The 18924-nt window shown below is 47.1% G+C and overlaps 1 protein-coding gene across 1 annotated transcript; it reads left to right on the forward strand.

Annotated features, from left to right (window-relative positions):
* The first annotated feature begins 381 nt into the window (after nt 1-381).
* Nucleotides 382-4217, forward strand: RAX (retina and anterior neural fold homeobox). Its single transcript, XM_084779349.1, has 3 exons — nt 382-671; nt 883-1136; nt 3417-4217. Exons 1-3 carry the CDS (start codon nt 383-385, stop codon nt 3900-3902), a joined length of 1029 nt encoding a protein of 342 aa, XP_084635475.1. The 5' UTR covers nt 382; the 3' UTR covers nt 3903-4217.
* Nucleotides 4218-18924: the final 14707 nt, after the last annotated feature.

Consider the following 18924-nt stretch of genomic DNA (forward strand, 5'->3'; position numbering starts at 1 on the left):
ATAGAGGGACTTTAAGGGTGCAGGCCCGGGTGGCAAGCCTAGGACCCTAGGCTGATCAGGGGGAAGACCCGCCCTCCATAGGGGGAGGGACCGAGGGAAAGGGCTGGGTCTGGAGAGGAGGAGGAGTCCAGGACCAGAGCGCTGCGGGCCTTTAGCATCAGCCCCGCTGCTCCAGTTACCCCGAGGCCAAACTTTCAGCTGCTGCTTCGGTCCTGTTGACCGCTGGCCCAGCGCCCGCCCATCTCCAGACCAGTTCCCCAAGTGGGGTGCCTTTCGAGCTTAGCTTTGGTCGGACCCGTCCAGTTGTGCACGTTCTAGAAGTGCACCATTTGGAAAACCAGGGCAACAAGCTTCAGTCTGTAAAGTGCACTCCTGCCTCCCCATGCACCTGCCGGGCTGCGTTCCAGCCATGGCCGACGGGAGCTTTTCGCTCGCCGGCCACCTGCTCCGCAGCCCGGGCGGGAGCACGTCTCGCTTGCACAGCATCGAAGCCATCCTGGGTTTTACCAAGGAAGACGGGATCCTAGACACCTTTCCTGCAGAGAGGGGCTCCAGGGGCGCGAAGGAGCGGGATTCCAGGCTGGGCGTAAGGCCCGCCTGCCCTAAGGCGCCAGCCGGAGGCCCTGAGTCTTCCTCACCACCAGCCCCCGGGTTGGTCCCTGAGTACGAAGGTGAGTGCGCAGGACAGCGCCCTTTACATCTAGGTCAGAGGGTTTGGGGTCTGCCCGACGTGAGATTAGAGAAATCGTGGGGACCCCACATAGCTTCCATCCTGGACCTTCTCAGGCCAGCTCCGGTGCCACTGGGAGCCCTCGGGTTGTAGGGAGGAAACTGTGCCTCCTCAACGAATGTCATTGACGGCTTGGGGCCTCGCTGCCCCAGCTTCTCGCCCCTGCTTCCCCAAGGAGCAAGGAGAGGCACGGCCGAGTCCAGGACTGCCGGTTGGGCCAGCAGCAGGCGATTCGAAGTTGTCGGAGGAGGAACCGCCCAAGAAGAAGCACCGACGCAACCGCACGACGTTCACCACGTACCAACTGCACGAGCTGGAGCGCGCCTTCGAGAAGTCCCATTACCCCGACGTGTACAGCCGCGAAGAGCTGGCCGGCAAGGTTAACCTACCCGAGGTTCGGGTCCAGGTAAGCTCTAGGATTGATGGACAGCAACCTGGGAAGGTCCAAGGCCGAACAGCAACTATTTAGTGTGTTTCTTCCATGGTTCCGCAGCCCTAGCCTAGAGCCCAGGCTTGTCTTCGACATTTCCCCCATGTACCACCCTTTGAACAATCTAGTTCAGTAAGACGTCCCTTTTGGAGGAGGGGTCTCCCGACTTTAAACTAAAAGGACTTGGAAATCGCTTGGGAGATGCAGAGATTGACAGCTCATTAGATGCCGTGGGAAAGGAGTTGTGGGGTGTACTGAACGCAAAGGGAATGAAAGCAGCGGCGGAAGGGGGGTGTCACTGGGTTGAGGGCCCAACTGCCACCGTTGTCACCAAGTGCTCACGGTTGCTCAAAACGAAAACTCCCAGTCAAAACTTTAGGTGGATTCAAGAAACTGACTTTTCCCCTCGTTTTTACACCGACCTTTTTATCGTGAAGGCGTTTTCGCTTTAATTAAAGCTAAATTTAGTTAATCCCCAATCATTAAAATATTTGGAAGCCTTAAATATTTGTTAGTCATCTGTGAAAAATCTGGGAGGGCTTCCAAATTGAGAGAGTTTACAGGGGCCTGAGAGGGAGAGAGTGCGGACAATTTTAATGCATCTGAGAACGGAACAGAGATGGTATTTTTGTTTGGTTAGGTTTCCATGTAGTAGGGATTCTCTGGGCTTTGGGTGTTTTCAACTGTATCTTTAAAGTAAAGGGAAGCAAAGCAGAGCTCCCTAACATAATTTGACATTAAGTACCAAAGACAGCTTAGTTTCTCCTAGTTCTGGACTGTAAAGCTGTCCAGGGACTGGAGAATAGGTACTCAGAGGAAAGAAACAGAAGCCTAAGGCAGAGGAGAAACCATCTGTCCCTGTGTCCTACAAACCCCAAGCTTGCCTGTCCCTCTTGTTCAATGGAGTCCCCTTCTCCACTAACTTATGAGATTCTTGAGAGTAGGGTTTTATAGCTTTCCTGTGACCATGGCATAGCTTTTCTTTTCTCCCCACATAAGGAGATCACCAGATGGTGTGATGGGGACCAGGGGGTCTCCTACAAGATTAAGGGTGGCAGGAGAGCAGTCGGTAGGTAGGTAGCTGGCTATCCTGAGCTTCAGCCATACAACCCTAAAAACTAGATCCAGGACTGAAACCAATTTTGTAGAGATGGAGCAGGGAAGTTCAAAAGGCATCACCTTTCTCTTTTTCCCTGCTCTCAGCAAATCTCAAATATTTCCTGGTAGCTGGTGCCTAGTGTAGAGATACTTATATTTTTTTGCTTTCTTGTTCTTCCTAATTCAAGGGTCACACCCACTTGCCCCTCCTTCACTCGGGTGCTGGGTTTTAGCCTCCTCGGCTCTGTATATCAAACTGACTTTCCCCATTGGCCCATACAGCTACTTTCCCTTCATAAACATTAGTTTGTCCAAAATCCTTTCACAGTCTTCACTAAAAGAAACTGAACCTATTTTGTAAGTGAGTGGAACGAGGGGAAATGGCAAAACTCTATATTATAAAAACAGACAAGATATTCTTGAACAGTTGTAATCTCGGAAAGCAATTTATAGGAACCTCAGGTGTGTTAAGTAGGTACCAATTAAAGAAAGCCGACAAATTATCAGAGCAGAGATTGAAATATACACGAGGTCAAAGAAACCTGCTGGAAATGGCTGCATGTTAACGTGAGAGAGGCCGGTATGTAGTGTGCCTGGGGCTGTGTTTATAACAGGGAACGGAGGTGGGTGGGTTGATGGAACAGACAGGAAGGAGCATCTGAGAGCTACAGCACACAGAGAAGAAGCAAGATCCCAAACTGAAGCAAAGGTCCCGGAAATCTGGTTTCAAAGTCCTGTGGGCTAGCCGCAGAGTGAAATTCACTGTTCTCTTTTCCCTGGGTGTCTGCTTCTGTGAAGGGCTGGGACAGATGCCGCAACAACCAAGAGTGAAAGATACAAGACATAGGAGATGCTTTTGGAGGAGTGGTGTGTGACAAAAAAAAAAAAAAAAAAAAAAAAAAAAAAAAAAAAAAAAAAAAAAAGACCCGGGAGCCAGAGAGGATAGAGACAAACAGGAGCGCATATGTAAAAGAAAGGATTCGGGTAAAAGACGGGAGCGAGAGACCAAGGAACTGCTGAGTCCTTCCTTCAGGACTACTCCAGTCCCAGGGTTATTCATAGGGTAGAGGAGGGGTCAGGCTGGCAGGGCTGCCCAAGGTGGGGGTCTTCACTCCGCCTTTCGCCCCAGCCTGAAGGGCTCTGTGCTTCTTCTGGCAGGTGTGGTTCCAGAACCGACGGGCTAAGTGGAGGCGGCAAGAGAAGCTGGAAGTGTCCTCTATGAAGCTACAGGACTCGCCCCTCCTCTCCTTCAGCCGCTCCCCGCCTTCCTCGGCTCTGGCCCCGCTGGGGACCGGCCCTGGCAGCGGTAGCGGACCTCCGGGGAGCGCCCTGCCGCTGGAGCCTTGGCTCGGGCCGCCGCTGCCGGGCGGAGGAGCCACCGCTCTGCAGAGTCTACCTGGTTTCGGGCCGCCAGGACAGGGTCTCCCGGCCAACTACACGCCGCCCCCGTCCTTCCTGAACTCCGCTCCCCTGGGTCCCAGCCTGCAGCAGCTCGGGCCGCCGCCCGCGTACCCATGCGCTCCAGGATTCGGGGACAAGTTCTCCTTGGAAGAGGCATACCCGCGCAACAGCAGCATCGCGGCGCTGCGCTTGAAGGCCAAGGAGCACATCCAGGCCATCGGAAAGCCCTGGCAGGCCCTCTAGAGGCGCTGCGGAGCTTGCTGCGAGCCCAGTGCATCCAGCTAGTGGCTGCACGCCGCCGGCCGGCCTTGGCCGGGACACTACTCCTGGCTCTCCGAAAAAGGCCAACCTTGAGGCCAGCGCCAATCCAGCCTAGTGGCCAGAGGGGACGAGCTGCGGGTCCCGCTGGCTACACTGCTCCTAGCTACTCCCATAAGAGTCTGCGCCTACCGTCGGGCGGGACCAAGGATCTTGACCTGGGATGTTCCCAACGGAAGGAAAGGGGAGCCAGAAAAGTAGAGTTGAAGAAACTGTTTGTAAACTTAGTTAAAAAGTATTTTGGAGGAAAATTAAAGATTTGTTTATTGTCCAACCAAGCGTGTTCACCGACTACAGCGTGAGGGTTAAGGTAGGGGTCTGGGGGAGGATGTTGGCTTGGATCTGGTGGGTCTGGGACTCCCGAGTGCACCACAGGGATCGAATTCTGGGAACACTTGCAGCAAAGGAGAATCATTGCTCTGCAGTATGCTACCTGGCCTGTGTGAGGCCAGCTGTTTAAAGTTTAGCTGCACCCGCTTTTTCCCTTATTTATTACTCAGTAGCCGGTATAACTTGCTACATTGACCCTGTAGGAGTCAGGCACATCACCTTCTAAGGTGGAACCAGAACACGCGCCTCCCCCCCCCCCCCCCCCCCCCGCCCCCGACCTCTTCCTTTCCAGTTGGCATTAGTCTCAGACTCTCAGATCACTGCATGTCACCAGCCTGGTGCCAGCCCTCACCCAAACTGATAATATTACTTCGAAGATTGATGCAAAGAGACATTTTTCTCTGGAATGCAGAGCCCCTCTTGTCTCCTTAATTAGTTCTGCACACACAAAGCCGGAGTTCTGCTGACAGCTCCCAAGATCCTGGGCAGCAGAAGGAGTCAGGGAGCTCTCAGTGGCTGTGGCGCTGGGAAGGTAGAGTCCTTTATACTGGTTTGTTAGAGTCCCCTGTGAAGACCCTGTCTCCGACAGCTGCAGCTGCTCCCAAAATCTTACTACGTCCAGAGTCAGAGATTTCCCTCGTGGGCAGCCACTACATGACCCTTGACCCCTTTCAATGCTGCCTCTGCCTGGAAAGGGACCTTGCGGATTGGAGGCTTCGCTCCTGCCAGCTGCTGTCCATGGGTCTTCAGCCTATTGTGGGACCCTCCGGTTTCCTTCTCTCTTCTAAATGGGCCCTCCCTCACCAGGAGATCTAAAAGGTGACCCTCCCTCACCAGGAGATCTAAAAGGTGACCCTCCCTCACCAGGAGATCTAAAAGGTGACCGGGACCTCCTGTGAAGATGTTGCTTCACCAAGAACAAGGCAAAACGCCATACCTATGGCAATGGCCGCTCCTCTGTCTCAGTCCTATTCCCAGAATGTTCTTGATTGTAGAAACCCACTCCCAGTTAACCACCTGGGGGAACAGGGGTGTACTCCAGGATCCAGTCCTGCCCTTGTAGGCCCTGAGAATTCTGACACACAGCCCTAGACCCCTAGTAACCCTAGACTTACACTGAGTATGCTGGCAAGAAGTTAAGTTGTTTTCTGAAGATGTAGGAAATGGGCCGGCATTTTTTCCTTACTACAATGTCCTGAGGACATGGAGTATGCCAAGTGAGTATCTCTAAGCAAGGGGGAAAGAAAGATTTATTGAATGGCGTGTGTATCAATTTCTGTTGGTTTGACATATCTTCTATTCCATCCTTTAACAACCAGATTTGTGTGTGTGTGTGTGTGTGTGTGTGTGTGTGTGTGTGTGTGTGTGTGTGCGTTATCAGGAACACTCATGCCAGCATATGTGTGCAGCAGTCAGAGCACACCCCTGTGGGATCCAGGCATAGACCTCGATTATTAGACCTTCCTGCTAACATGTCTACCCACTGAGACATCTCACAGGCCTAGGCCCTAATTTTACTAGGAACAGCAAATTCCCAGTATATTTGGCTTCACTAGTGCGAGCTGAATGCCCTTGCTTAACCCTTTTTCTGCTTACCATGTTCCTGGACACCTGGAACCTTGCCCTTCTTCACTTTCCTTCAATACCTACATGAGCATCTGCTGTCACCTGTCTATTGTTTCCACACCCTCCAGCCCAGACTCAATGACACAAGCAGGGCTTATCCAGCAAGGTTCCTTCACTGTGTGTTGTTAACATAATGTATCTAACCCATCTGCTGCAACACTTACAGGACTATTGTGTGGCTTGCTGGGACAGTTTAATTGGTGTTACCTACAGGTGTGGGGCAAAATATAGAAAGTTGTGTTGTTAAAGAAAGAATTTCCAGGGATTGGAGAGGTGGCTATGAGGTTAAACACACTGGCTGTTCTTCCAGAGGATCTGGGTTCAACTCCCATCACCCAAATGGCAGCTCATGACGATCCGTAACTCCAGTTCCAGGGGACCTCATGTTCTCTGCTGGCACCAGGTATGCATGGAGCACAGAGGCAAAGATGCTCATTCACAGAAAATAAACAATGAAGAATCTTTCTCTCAGCAACTGTTTGCTGACTACCTGGGAATCTGCTCCTTGTGTGGCCTCTCCCACTTAGCAACATTAGCTGTATAGATCCTTGAAAAGGGGCCAGCCTGGTGAGCCCCTGCCCCTCTGAGGCAGACAGGTACTTTGTGCAGGTGTCCTGCAGGTAAGCACAGCTACTTTAGGAGGACAACTGCCATCCATGTCATGCCTGGAGGACAGCGTACATCCAGTACAAACAGTGCACACAGGGACAATGTCTTGTGTCTGCTGCATTTACAGAATGGGGCCAACGGTGTCTTCCTGACAGTTATTGTGACACTTGATAACAGCAAATTTCTTGGAGGAGTGCATGTGCATAAGAGGTCATCTGTGTGTGTGTGTGTGTGTGTGTGTGTGTGTGTAGTGTGATTGTGTAAGTGTTCTGTGGGAACCTGCAGGCAGGTGCTCTACTGTTGAGCAACATCTGAAGCCCAGCTGATGGTGTGGTTATTCCCCCAAAGACTTCTCTTTGAAATAAAGGCATGTTTGACTCTGTTAATCCCAGAGAGATAACATAAGAGCATCCATTCTCCAGAGAAACCAGTAGCTTAGGAAAGGGTGATTGTACAGACACATACATGGGCAGAAGAATGGATAAAACCACTGGAGGTCTTCCATTCTCTTTATTTTAATTCCTAAAAAGAGCCTTTTGGGCCATATTAAAAACTGGGATCCTGAAGTGCAGATGCCATGTTTATGGGTCCTCCTAGGAGATGTAGAGGCACCCCCTCCTTGGTCCTTGACTCTAAATATGAAGGTTCACTGGCCACCATCCATGCAGGTGTAGGATGGAGGAACCTGCTACTCCTTGACTTGAGATAACAGCAGTGTTACACAAAAAGTACTAGACCTCTAGTGAGCCTAGAACAGTTAGGTCTAGCACAAGTTCATGGCTATAGAACTCCATAGGTCACAGAGGCTTGGCCAGAGTGGAGCAGGGCTTCCTACATGAAATTAACGGCTCAGGTTAGCGATGGAGGAAGCTGTTCAGGGCCCTGAATGAAAGGTTTCCCCAGTCACCCTCCATCACTGTGCCAAGAAATACTGTCACCTAGGACAGCTTTGGCTCAGGAATAGCAGTCATTACAAATACAAAAGCAGGAACCAGTGGGGAATGGTTTATGGAGTTCAAGGGAAAAGCTGCCCTGAGCACTGAGATGAGACTCAGATGAAGGCAGGCTTGACCAGGGGCTGGGGCTGCTCAATCTAAGAGGAAGACACCCTGAAAATGAATGCCAGGTCTGCTCTGGTCAGAAGTTGCAGGCAAGAGGGTCTGTAGTTCCTTTTCTGCTTTTGGGAATGTGGCTGGATGCTGCATAGACCCCAGGCCAGTAGAGAAGGAAGCATCAGAAAGGACAGCAAAGAAGAGGGCAGAGTCAAGATGGCTACACCCTTCCTGTCCACCCTCATGCAGCTGTGTAGGAAGTACAGTTTCTGCATGCAGAGTGTTAGTTTCTCACTTTGTCAAGGCTCTGGGCTTTTGAAATGGTGCCCATTGACCACCCTCTCTTCCAGGGGAAACCTCTTCTGGTCAAATATCTTCAGATAGGTCCAAGAGCAATGGTAAAGTGGAGTTCCCCTAGTTTGGTGTCTTGGGATTCTGAGCTGTGTCTCCATCTAGTACCAGACAGTATCCTCTTTAGTTTCTGGCCCTTGGTATTAAGCTTTATCCAGACAGATCTAAACCTGGGATGCTGAACGCCTGGGTCTGAAATCAGTGTGACTGGGTAACAGAGACTCGGCTTCAGCCAGAGGTTGCCAACCAAACCAAGAGCATCCTCTATTTCGAGCATATATTAAATAGTTTTAGAAATGCAAACCCTCACATTACAAGTCCTTTCCTCTATCCCAGTGCATCTAGAATCTGGCAAGGGGAGAGGGCAATGCCAATCCCCCTTCCTAGATGTGTCATTGAAAGTCTGCAGAAGCTGCCAGAGCCCACCTGCCAATGAGCTCGCCCTTCCTGTGAGCAGTGTACAATGAGGACCTCTGGGCAGCAGGCCCTAGAGCTTAGGAGCTCCAGCCTTTGGTGGTGATGTCTCTACTTTCCCTACCTCAGAGCCTAGCCTCACTTCTAGCCTTGCCCTAGCCCAATTCTCTGGCTCTACTCTGAGTACTTCCTGCCCCTAGTGGACTCTTAGGCTATGCATGGAACCCCACCTCCCCAGAGGAGGGCAGAGGAAGACTTCCAGTGGAGATGGTATTAATTAAAAGCTCACAGTGACTGACTGCTTAGCTGGTGTTCTAACCAGCCTGGGAAAGGCAAAGCTGTGCTGGCTTTGTAGCCAAGGTCATTCCCTTCATTGGGGACTGGTTCTTAAAAATCTTGGCTCAGCTTGTTAATTGTAAAAGAGTGGGCAGAATTAATGGCTCATTCGTGATTAATTCCTTATCCAATCCCTAATTGCTCACTGTAAAGCCCTTTCCTGACACTGGATTAAATCATGTAGACTCTTGGCTCTGGAAGCTGCTGCCTCCCTACCACCTTGAGCAGGATGCTGTTTTGTTTTTGTTTTAAATGCCTCTTTTTCATGAGTCATCTCTGGGCTTGATGGGGTGATATATCCTGACCACAGTCTCCCCTTCCTTCCCAACCTCTCCCCTCCCCCAGATCCACCTCTCCTCCATAGCCCTTCATAAAGAGCAGGCCTCCCAGTGACATCAACCAAACAATGCATACAAGATGCAATAAGACTAGGCACAACCCCTCACATCAAAGCTAGACTGGGTAGGAGGAAAAGGGTCCCAGGAGCAGGCAAAACAGTCAGAGACACCCCAGCTCCTACTGTTAGGAGTCCAACAAACACACCCCCCCAAGCTGAACAATCACAGTGGCATGCAGAGGGCCTACTGCAGCCCCAGGCAGGCTCTGTGGTTGCTGCTTCAGTGTCTCTGAGCCCCTATGAGCCCTGCTAAGTTGTTTCTGTGAGCTGTGTTCTCCTGGTGTCCAGGATCCCTCCAGCTCCTATGGTCTTTCCTCCCTCTCTTCTCCATGGTTCTCCAAGTTCAACCTAATGTTTGGTGTGGGTCTCTGTATATGCTTCCATCAGCACCTGGAGGAGGCCTCTCTGATGATGATTGAGCTAGGCATCTTGAATACAGCAGAGCATCATTAGGATTTTTTTTTGTCTTGTCAATCATGTTTGGTTCTTCTTTACATGAGTAGCTCAGACTGGCCTCAAACTCTTGATCCTCATGCCTCCACCTCCTCCAGGAACATCTACCAGCATGCAGCCCCACAGCCAGCTGCAAGACAGCCTCTTAATGAAAGGTACATTGGTGGCCATTAAGCTCAGGAAACCAAAATGATCTGTGAACGGGTCCTGAGCTGTGGCATCTTGTACAGTCTTAAACTGAACATTTTGTTTCTTTTTTTTTTAAGATTTATTTATTTATTTATTATGTATACAGTGCTGTCTGCATTTACACCTGCAGGTCAGAAGAGGGCATCAGATCACGTTATAGATGGTTTGGAGCCACCATGTGGTTGCTGGGAATTGAACTCAGAACCTCAGGAAGAGCAGTCAGTGCGCTTAACCTCTGAGCCATCTCTCCAGCCCAAACTGAATATTTCAACATCACTTACATGCTCTCTGTATAAGCATCTCTCTTGGTCATGACTCCACCATAGACTTGTAAAATGCAGCAGCCCATTTAAATGCAGCTCCTCTCTGCACTTGTTAGAAGATGTGCTCATGTTAGTGGGCACTGAGCGGACTGTACAGCATGGCCCCGCACAAGGGAATCTGAGAGAGACTGCTTTCAATTTTAACTGTCACTAGATTCTAAGATCTCATAAGGTCTCTAATTATTTTCATTGTTCTTGGTTGCTGTTTTATCATTGCCAACTGCTAGTTTTAGATAATCTGGAGTGTAAGGCGCGGCCACACTCAATGATGGTGGCTACAGCTATATCGCTTCTGTGCATGCGCGGATGTGAGCCCTCTCAATGCACCCCTCCCAAATAGGGGCATGCAAATGAAGCACTCAGGTGCAGCCCTCTCCACTGCAGGTATGCTAATGAGGCATCCAATTACAGCCTATGAGACTTTGACACGCCACGTACGGACTGTATTTAAACTGCGTGCTCACGGGCATTCGGGGTCTTTCGCTTCAGCTTCAAGGGCGCTCCCAATAAAGCGAGATTGAGAAGAATCCTGGTGTCTGCATCGTTCCTGCCGGCGGGAGGGCACGACACTGGAGATTTTGCAAGGCATGATGGGAATTTACTGATGAGAGTCTCAACACTCAAGCAATATGAGCCTCAGGATGAGAACTAGAAGCCAGCAGTACAGATTTCAGGAATTAGGCTCATTTGTCAATCTGAGCATCCCATGGAACACCTGAAACAAACGTGTGCAGACAAATACTGCTCCCCACTGGTGGCCCTCCCCTTCTTCTTTCCACAATCTCAGGCCCCAGTGGATGTGATGAGAGCCTGTTTTGACACTTAGAGTCGCTATCTCCTAATCTCTACCTGACTTCTCAGCCACACACCTACACACTAGCTGGTGGCTTGGCAGACAGACATCTCACACCTCTTGCTCATTATTTGTGACCAAATGTTTGGTTAGAGGAGACACTTTAATCCATGGCTCTGACAAGCTAAGGATGTGCCCTGCTCTCTCATGCCTGCGGTCTGGAGCCATGATGGAGGTGTGATGAGGGTGCTGGAGCAGTCATCTTGGTCCCTGTCATGAAGCCATGTGTTGTGGGTGCTTGGCAACAGCACGGAAAGAGCTTCCCTTGTGCCACCAAGGGACAGTATGTGCAGCAGGAGAATGACATCAGGGTCTTCTCTCACGCTGTTTTTCTGCCATCTGCTGCTGAGCACAGGGGATCAGCAACTGAGAAAGGAAACAGAGCTATTTGGCATCACGCTTTTGGAGTCGCTGTCCTTCATCAGTTGTCCTGAGCAGGGCTAAAGCAGAAAGTGGGGCCAAGGAATACAGATCACTTGAAATCACACTCTTCCCTAGTCCTGATTTAGTAGGGGCTCCACCCCCCACCCCCACTCTCCACCATGTACTACGTGCATCACTGGGGAACAAGTCCTTAGCACACAGACCTTCTGGTTGTGGTAGGTAATCTTCATTGCCAATCTGACTGGGTTTAGAATCACCTGGATGTGCACCTCTGGGTGTGTGTAAGGATGTTTTTGAAAAGGTTTAGCTGACGTGAGGATATGTGGTTCCCTCCCACATCTATTGACCATGGAAGTGGGGGGGAGCGGAACACCAGCACCCACCCCTCTGCTTCCTAACTGCCAGCATCATGGCTGGGGAGCACAGATGTAGGCTATCCTCGGATTCCGCCTTCACTGCAGAAGTCGTTTCATAGGGTTTTTTTTAAAAAAATAGGTTTGCATAACAGAGAAAGTCATAAATTAAGAAAAGTTTAATACACTGGGTGGGACGGGGAGTCACCAGAAAGGCAGATTAGTCAAGACTGGGGAAGTTTTTCTATTGGCCCAAGATGCTCTCTGATGGATTCTTAGCTCTTGATTCGTAGTTTCTAAGATGCTTTTATTTATTATTACAAGATGTCAGCTCTAAGTTAATAGCTTCTAGAGCATTTTATCTATTATCATGAGATGTTAGTTCAGATACAGAATGGGGCTGGGAAAGGCTGCTCAGAAGCTAAAACTAACCCAAGATAAAGTTATTAGCCTCCGAGTCTACAAAATTCCAGGCTCTCCCCAGCACTGAAATCCCACCAGCCCATCGTTCTCCGCAGGTGCAGAAACGCCTTCCATGAGTTTTTGTTCACAGACTGACACAGCGTCTTTTCAGAAGTTTTAGTTCACACCAGCCACACTGGAAATCATCCTGGCAATTCATCAAATGATTAAACATAGAGTTTAAATGAATAAACATGGAGTAAGACTCAGTCTAGTCTCAGTGAAGAAAAGTGCAAAGTGTACATGTTCACACTGACCTCTGTGTTTGTCATATTTGTGACAGTCAAAAGAGATGAACAATCCCAACACTCATCAATGGATGGATTTGTGAGCAAACTGTGTTATGTCCACATAGTGGAAGAATATGTGAGGTTCTATGCTTTGCTGTGAGTGGATCTTGTAAACATTATGCTTAGTGAAAGAGCCAATCACAAAAGGCCGTTAGGACATAAGTGGTGACTAATATGAAGTCCAGCATAGAAAAGTGTGTAAAGAAAAAAGTAAATACATGGTTTCTAGGTGTGGAGCCCACAGGGGCTGTGAGAGATTAAAGAATTTCCTCTTGAAGTACTGAAAATGTCCCAAGATTGACTGTGGTGACGGGAGCCTCTGTCTGTGGATGTGTTTAGAGCCCTGGATGAAAAGGTCTCATCAGGTGACATGCATGATCTTTGAAAGCTATCTCAATAAAGCTTTTGAAACCCACCTTGGGCTTGCTGCCTCTACAGCCTCCATGTGCTCACACTAAAGCTGCTTTGAAACACATTTCCTGATGTTCTCCTTTGACCTCTGGCCTGTGAGAGTCAAGAAAGAAGTATAGTTGCAGCTAACAGTCCACAAATCTCCATCTACCCTTTCCAGTTGTAGCCATATCTGTGCCTACCAGGCTCAGCAGCATGCTAGGCCATCATGGTCTCTCTGTCTTCTTAGCCACAGACACTCTGCTCCATCATAAAAAGCCAGGCCTCAAGGGGGGAGGAGGGGGAGAGTCACTTCATCTGGCTAAAGACCCTTTCTAGCCAGTGACAGCTGTGGGGTGGGGTGAAGGTCCTGTAGAGTCACAGGGCCCATGTGAGGCCCCACCCATTCCTCACTAGGGCAGAGCCAGCCCTCCAGGAATATAACATTGGACCTTTATTATGTGCCTTTTCAGTATCTATTCCTAGTGCAAAGCCTTCTGCTCCTGGGTCTCTGGGTGTATGGAGGCAGGCTGCCCTCAGCCCATCACATGGCCCTTGCCCCTTTTAAACAGTTAGCAGGTGTGATTAAGCACAGGTGATCTGCACAAGATTAGACCCATTGATTGATTATCTGTCATGGAGGGAGGACACGCTACAAATCTCCATCCAAGTTAGGATTTCCTACCATGGGGGGGGCGGTCCTCACAAGTGGGGTAGAGGTCAGAGAGGGGGACATTTATAGGTAGTTAGAGGTTGCTAAGAGGACGGGCTCACGAAGCCCCACCTCTCCCAGGATTTATAGGTAATGCTTGCTGGGATGAAGAGTTTTTCTTAAGTGCTGCACCTGAGTGTGCTTCTGTAAGCAGCATGTTAAACTCCTTGGTCACTGTGTCACTGTGCCCTACCTGGGTGGAGTGCTTTGTTTCTGTGGAATCTGGTGGTGAGTAGACCTTCCTTCACATCTAGGGGGGAAATGTACCTAGTAGAAAACCCTTCCCTGCCCCCGTCCCCCCTGTTTCTTGTGCCTTGGGTAATAGACTTCCAGAAAGTTTGATGGATTCTATCCACTCAAGGCTCAAGTTTCAGCTTGTAAAGTTCCTGGTGGATCTGAGCTGCTGAGTGCGGAGAGCCCTTCGTGGTCTCGATCTCCAGCTTTGCTGCTCGTTGGTGACAGCACACACTCTCAGATTGCTATTACAGATGAACAGGGGCAGTAGCAAGAGCTTCTCTGCCGTCCCTACCCTCGCCCCCTCCCCTGCCCTACTGGAGTCTTTAAACCTGGTGGTCTCTGCTGAATAATTGTCCTTTCTGGACTCTTTTGTTTTGTTTTGTTTTGTTTTTGTTTTTGTTTGTTTTTTTGAACTCAAATATCATTTTTTACTTAAAATTCCAGGTTGTCAGGTTTTTAACTCAGATGTTTAACTAACATTGAGGCCTCTGAACACAAATTTATGTAGAATTTAATGTCATCGCCATTAGATTTAACAGAAGTTCCAAGGATAGAGAGTAGTATGGTCATCTAATGAAGTGGAAATGGGAATTATAAAAAATCTTACAGCGGATTAAAATTTAGAAATAGCAGTTGCTTTGTTTTAAAAACTAACAATGACAATTGAATTTACTAATGTGTTAAAATTACCAAGAATTGCAAAAAGGAGGATAGTGAGGATAAAGAAGTAAATCGCACCATAAGTCATCTACCAACAATGCAAAACAATAGAAAAAAATCTACAACGGGAGATTCAAAAACAGCCGTTTAAGCATGTGTGTTATCTATGGAAAGGTGTTAACCAAAAAGATGAATTTAGCCTCTGAATTTCTTTTCACATCTCCACAATGTAGCTTTTATTCCTTAAGAAATAGCTGCTGTAGTAGAAAATTCTTATAAATCAGGAAAAATAAGACCTTATTCACTAGGAGGTGATTTTTTGGCAAATATTGCACTAGTATTTTTCATAATTATAAATTGAGATGTAATATGTATAAATTAATAAAAATGTATTAAAAAAATAAAGCAACTGAAGCGATGAGGAAAAAAAGAAAAGAAAAGAAAAAAGAAAAAAGAGTGACTTTTGAAATTGTAATGATGAATGTAGTTTCATTTGTGTCAGGATGTTATTGGAGAAACTCAGAAGTTTGTGTTGCTGGTAGTTCTGGAATTGGCATCGCAGATTAAATGTACAGTGACAAAAAGAAACAAACAAACAAACAAAAAACAAAGAGAGAAAACAGAAATCTATATATAAGTAAAATTCAGTATATGGTTATTTAATTATTAATTTCAGGAAAAATAAGTAAAGACATGTATGTGACAGTCTGAAATATTAAAATGACAGCAAATATTTTAATTGATAAACATTTCATTGATAGGACCTTTCTGGACTCTTAAGAGGACTCAGTCCGCCAAGCTGCAGAATTTCAGCGCTGACTCCTTCAGTAACTTGGTCGAGGCTGCCCTCTCATGGTCAGCTTGAGAACTCATTTTCCGTAAGTGCGTCTAAATCCAGTTTCTAGAAAGACCTACCTGCTGCCTCCCAGGAATCACCTGGTGAAAGAGAGGGAGGTCCTCAGCAGGGCTGGTGTCTCCCCATCTGAGTTCCCCAATGCCCTGGAGCTTTGAGCTTCCCTTTGGAGAGAAGTCTCTCACTTCACACTGCGATCCTCATCCAAACCACGTCAGCTTTGCCTTTAAGGGAAACCAAATTCACTAGGGCCTGCTTGCTACTCCAGAAGAAAATGGCTCCATGTTCAATTATTCAAAGTGAGAAGGACTTGGCCTCTTACAGCCTCTCAGGAAGAAAAGTTTTGTATTTAAAAAAAATGACTCCAGGGTGGCCTCCTGGGCCTCTGACGAACCTTCTGTCGCCTGCTGATGGCCTTGGCCTTCGACTGCAAAACGAAACCAGAAAATCAAAAGCAATTTCCTGGCTGCTTGGTTTAGTTGTGGTATTTGAACATGGATATAATATTGAAAAATACAAGGACTCAAGTTCCTAACAACAACAACAACAACAACAAAATACTGACAATGTAACTAAAGCAATCAACAGCCATTGATCAGCCTGGTTGTAAACACCCCCGATGTAAGGCTGGTGTAGTGGCTCTGTGCAACCCTCAGGTTCGTGGTCAAAGACGGTTCCCTGCTTAAGGCAATTTGCATTTTGGTCCAGGAAATCAAATGACACAATTTTGACTCTGGACTAGAGACTTACCACTATTGTTTTATTTTCCTTAATAATGTTTGGGAAAGTTAAAAATGACTGAATGAATGAATGCAGTGATTCCATCTTTTAAATTTTATTTATTTATTTTTATTGAAAATAGAGGTTTTTTTTTCATACAATATATTCTGGTCACGGTTTCCCATCCCCCAACTCCTCCAAGATCCTACCATTGAAGCCCACACCCCTTCTTTTTCATTAGAAAGCAAGCATCTAAACAAACAAATATAACAGTATAGGACAAAACAAACAGGGAAAAAGAGCCAAAGAAAGGGCATGAAAAACATATACAGGCATGTGCACACGTGTGTGCATGCACACACACACACAGACACGATTACACACAGAGAAATTCCATAAAAACACAAAATTGGAAACCAAAACACATAAGCAAAATACTTGTAAAAATTTAAAAATACCCCAACTGTCAGCTTCAAAGGAAACCCCAATTCCCTAAACCCTAAAAGGCTGTCCAAACATCCAGCGATGCCCTCAACCTGGGCCATAGGAAGATTTCTGGCGGTTAGATTAAAAACCCGCCTTGCTCAGGAACTCCTGAGACTGGTTCTGCCAAAAGGAGTCTTTTCCCTTCCCCCAGATGGCCTCTGGCTGTTCCTTCCCCTTAACCACGCCACGGAGTGGTGGATGTCAGCAGTTTTCATATCTGGTGTGGAATCCCTGGGAGGGGCCCAAATGGACCCTTGCCAAGGTGCTCCATCTTCTCCTCCCTGAGCCCAGCTGCTGATCCGACTCTCCTAAGGTCGGCTCCAGTTCCTGCCCTGACTTTCTTCAGTGATGAACGGTGCTGTGGAAGTGTAAGCTAAAGAAACGCTTTCCTCCCGATCTCGCTTTTTGGTTGTGGTGTTTCGTTGGCAGCAATAAAAACCTCAACTAAGGCAATGAGTGTCCCCCTTACTCCACACCTTTGCCAGCATGAAGTGCCACTTGTCCTAACAATCTTAGTCATTCCGACAGCGTAAGATAAAATCTCAGAGGGTTTTTTTTTTTTAATGATTTATTTTTGTTTTATGTGAATTGGTGTTTTGCCTGCGCATATGCCTGTGTGGGGATGTTGGGGCCCCTGAGACTGGAGTTACAGACAGTTGTAAGCTGCCATGTGGGTGTTGGGAACTTGAACCCATGTCCTCTGGAAGAGCAGCCAGTGCTCTTAACCTCCGAGCCATCTCTCCAGCCCTCTCAGAGTATTTTTGATTTGCATTTCCCAGATGAAAAGAGTATTGAGCATTTCTTTAAGTGTTTCTCTACCACTTGTGATTCCTCTTTTTGAGAACTTTCTATGCTGATCTGTACCCCCATTATTTAATTGGGTTATTTGTTTTCTTGATATCTAGTTTTTGAGTTATTTATATTTGGGGGGTATTTGCTCTCTATCGGAAATATAATTGTTACAAACGCTTCTTCGTTCGCTAGCCTGCCACCTTGTCTGACTTACGGTGTCCTTTGCCACACAGTAGCTGTTCGGTTTCATGAGCTCCCGTTTGTTATGTATTATTCTTAGTTCCCCTTCTCTTGGTGTTCAGAAAGTCTCTTCCTGTGCTAATGAGTTCAAGGCTATCTCCTACTTTCTCTCCTGTCAGATTCAGTGTCTGTGGCCTTATGTTGAGGTCTCTCATCCATTTGGAGACAAGTTTTATGCAGGGCAATAAATACGGATCTATTTGCATTCTTCTACACGCAGCCGTCCACTTTGACCAACACTATTTATTCGCAATGCTGTCTTTTCCCATTGTGTATTTCTGGCTTTTTGAAAAAAAAAATAAATCAGATGTCCATAGGTGTGTGGACTCAAACATGAGTTTTCAATTCTATTCCCTTGACCAATGGACCTGTTTTATGCCAATATTATGTGATGTTTTTATGGCCTTAGCTCTGTAGTTCAATTTGAGATTGGGAATGGTGTGGCCTCTAGTAGTTATTTTGTTATTTGGGGCTCTTTTAGTTATCCTGGGTTTTCTATGTTTTCATATGAGGCTGAAATTTGTCCTTTCCATATATATGTAAAGGATTGTCTGAGAATTTTAATGAGGCTTAATTTCTTTGGGTAGGATGGTCACTTTCACTATATTTATGTCCTTGAACATGAAAGCTTTTTTTCCATCTTCTCCTATCATCTTCCATTTCTTGAGTGTCTTATAATTTTTACTATACAAGTCTTTTCCTTGCTTGGTTAGAGTTCCACAAGATGTTTTGAGTCTATTTAAAAGGTATTGTTTTCCTGGTTTCTTTTTCAAGCATTTGTCATCTGCATATACTGACATATAGGAAGGCTAGTGAGTCTTGTCTGTGAAGTTTGTATTCTGCTGCTTTGTTGAAACTGTTGCTCAGCTGTACAGTTTCCTGAGGTGTTTTTAGATTCAATTATGTACACAATCAGAGCATGTGAAAACAAAGACACTTTGACTTCTTTCTTTCCTATTTGTATACCCTTGGTTTCATTTAGTTGTTTTATTGCTCTACCTAAGACTTCGGGCACTATGTTGAACAGGTACGGAGAGAGTGAACAACTTTATCTTGTTCCCGATTATAATAGAATCGCTTGAAGTTTCTCTCTACTTAGGATTTCTCAACAGAAGCCTCTGGATATTGAATACTGACACCAAGGGATTTGATTCCATTAAAAAATTATTTATTTATTATTTATACAGTATTCTGCCTGTTGTGTGCCTGCATGCCAGAAAAGGAACCAGATCTTACTACAGATGGTTATGAGCCACCATGTGGTTGCTGGGAATTGAATGCAGGACCTTTGAAAGAGCAACCAGTGCTCTTAACCTCTGAGCCATCTTTCCAGCCCTTAATTCCACTTTTTAAGTCTGAGGTGTCTTTTTTTTTTTTAAGATTTATTTATTTATACAGTGCTCTGCCTGAATGTACACCTGCACACCAGAAGAGG

This window comes from Acomys minous, assembly GCF_964271855.1.
Source record: "Acomys minous genome assembly, chromosome: 4".
NCBI lineage: Eukaryota > Metazoa > Chordata > Mammalia > Rodentia > Muridae > Acomys > Acomys minous.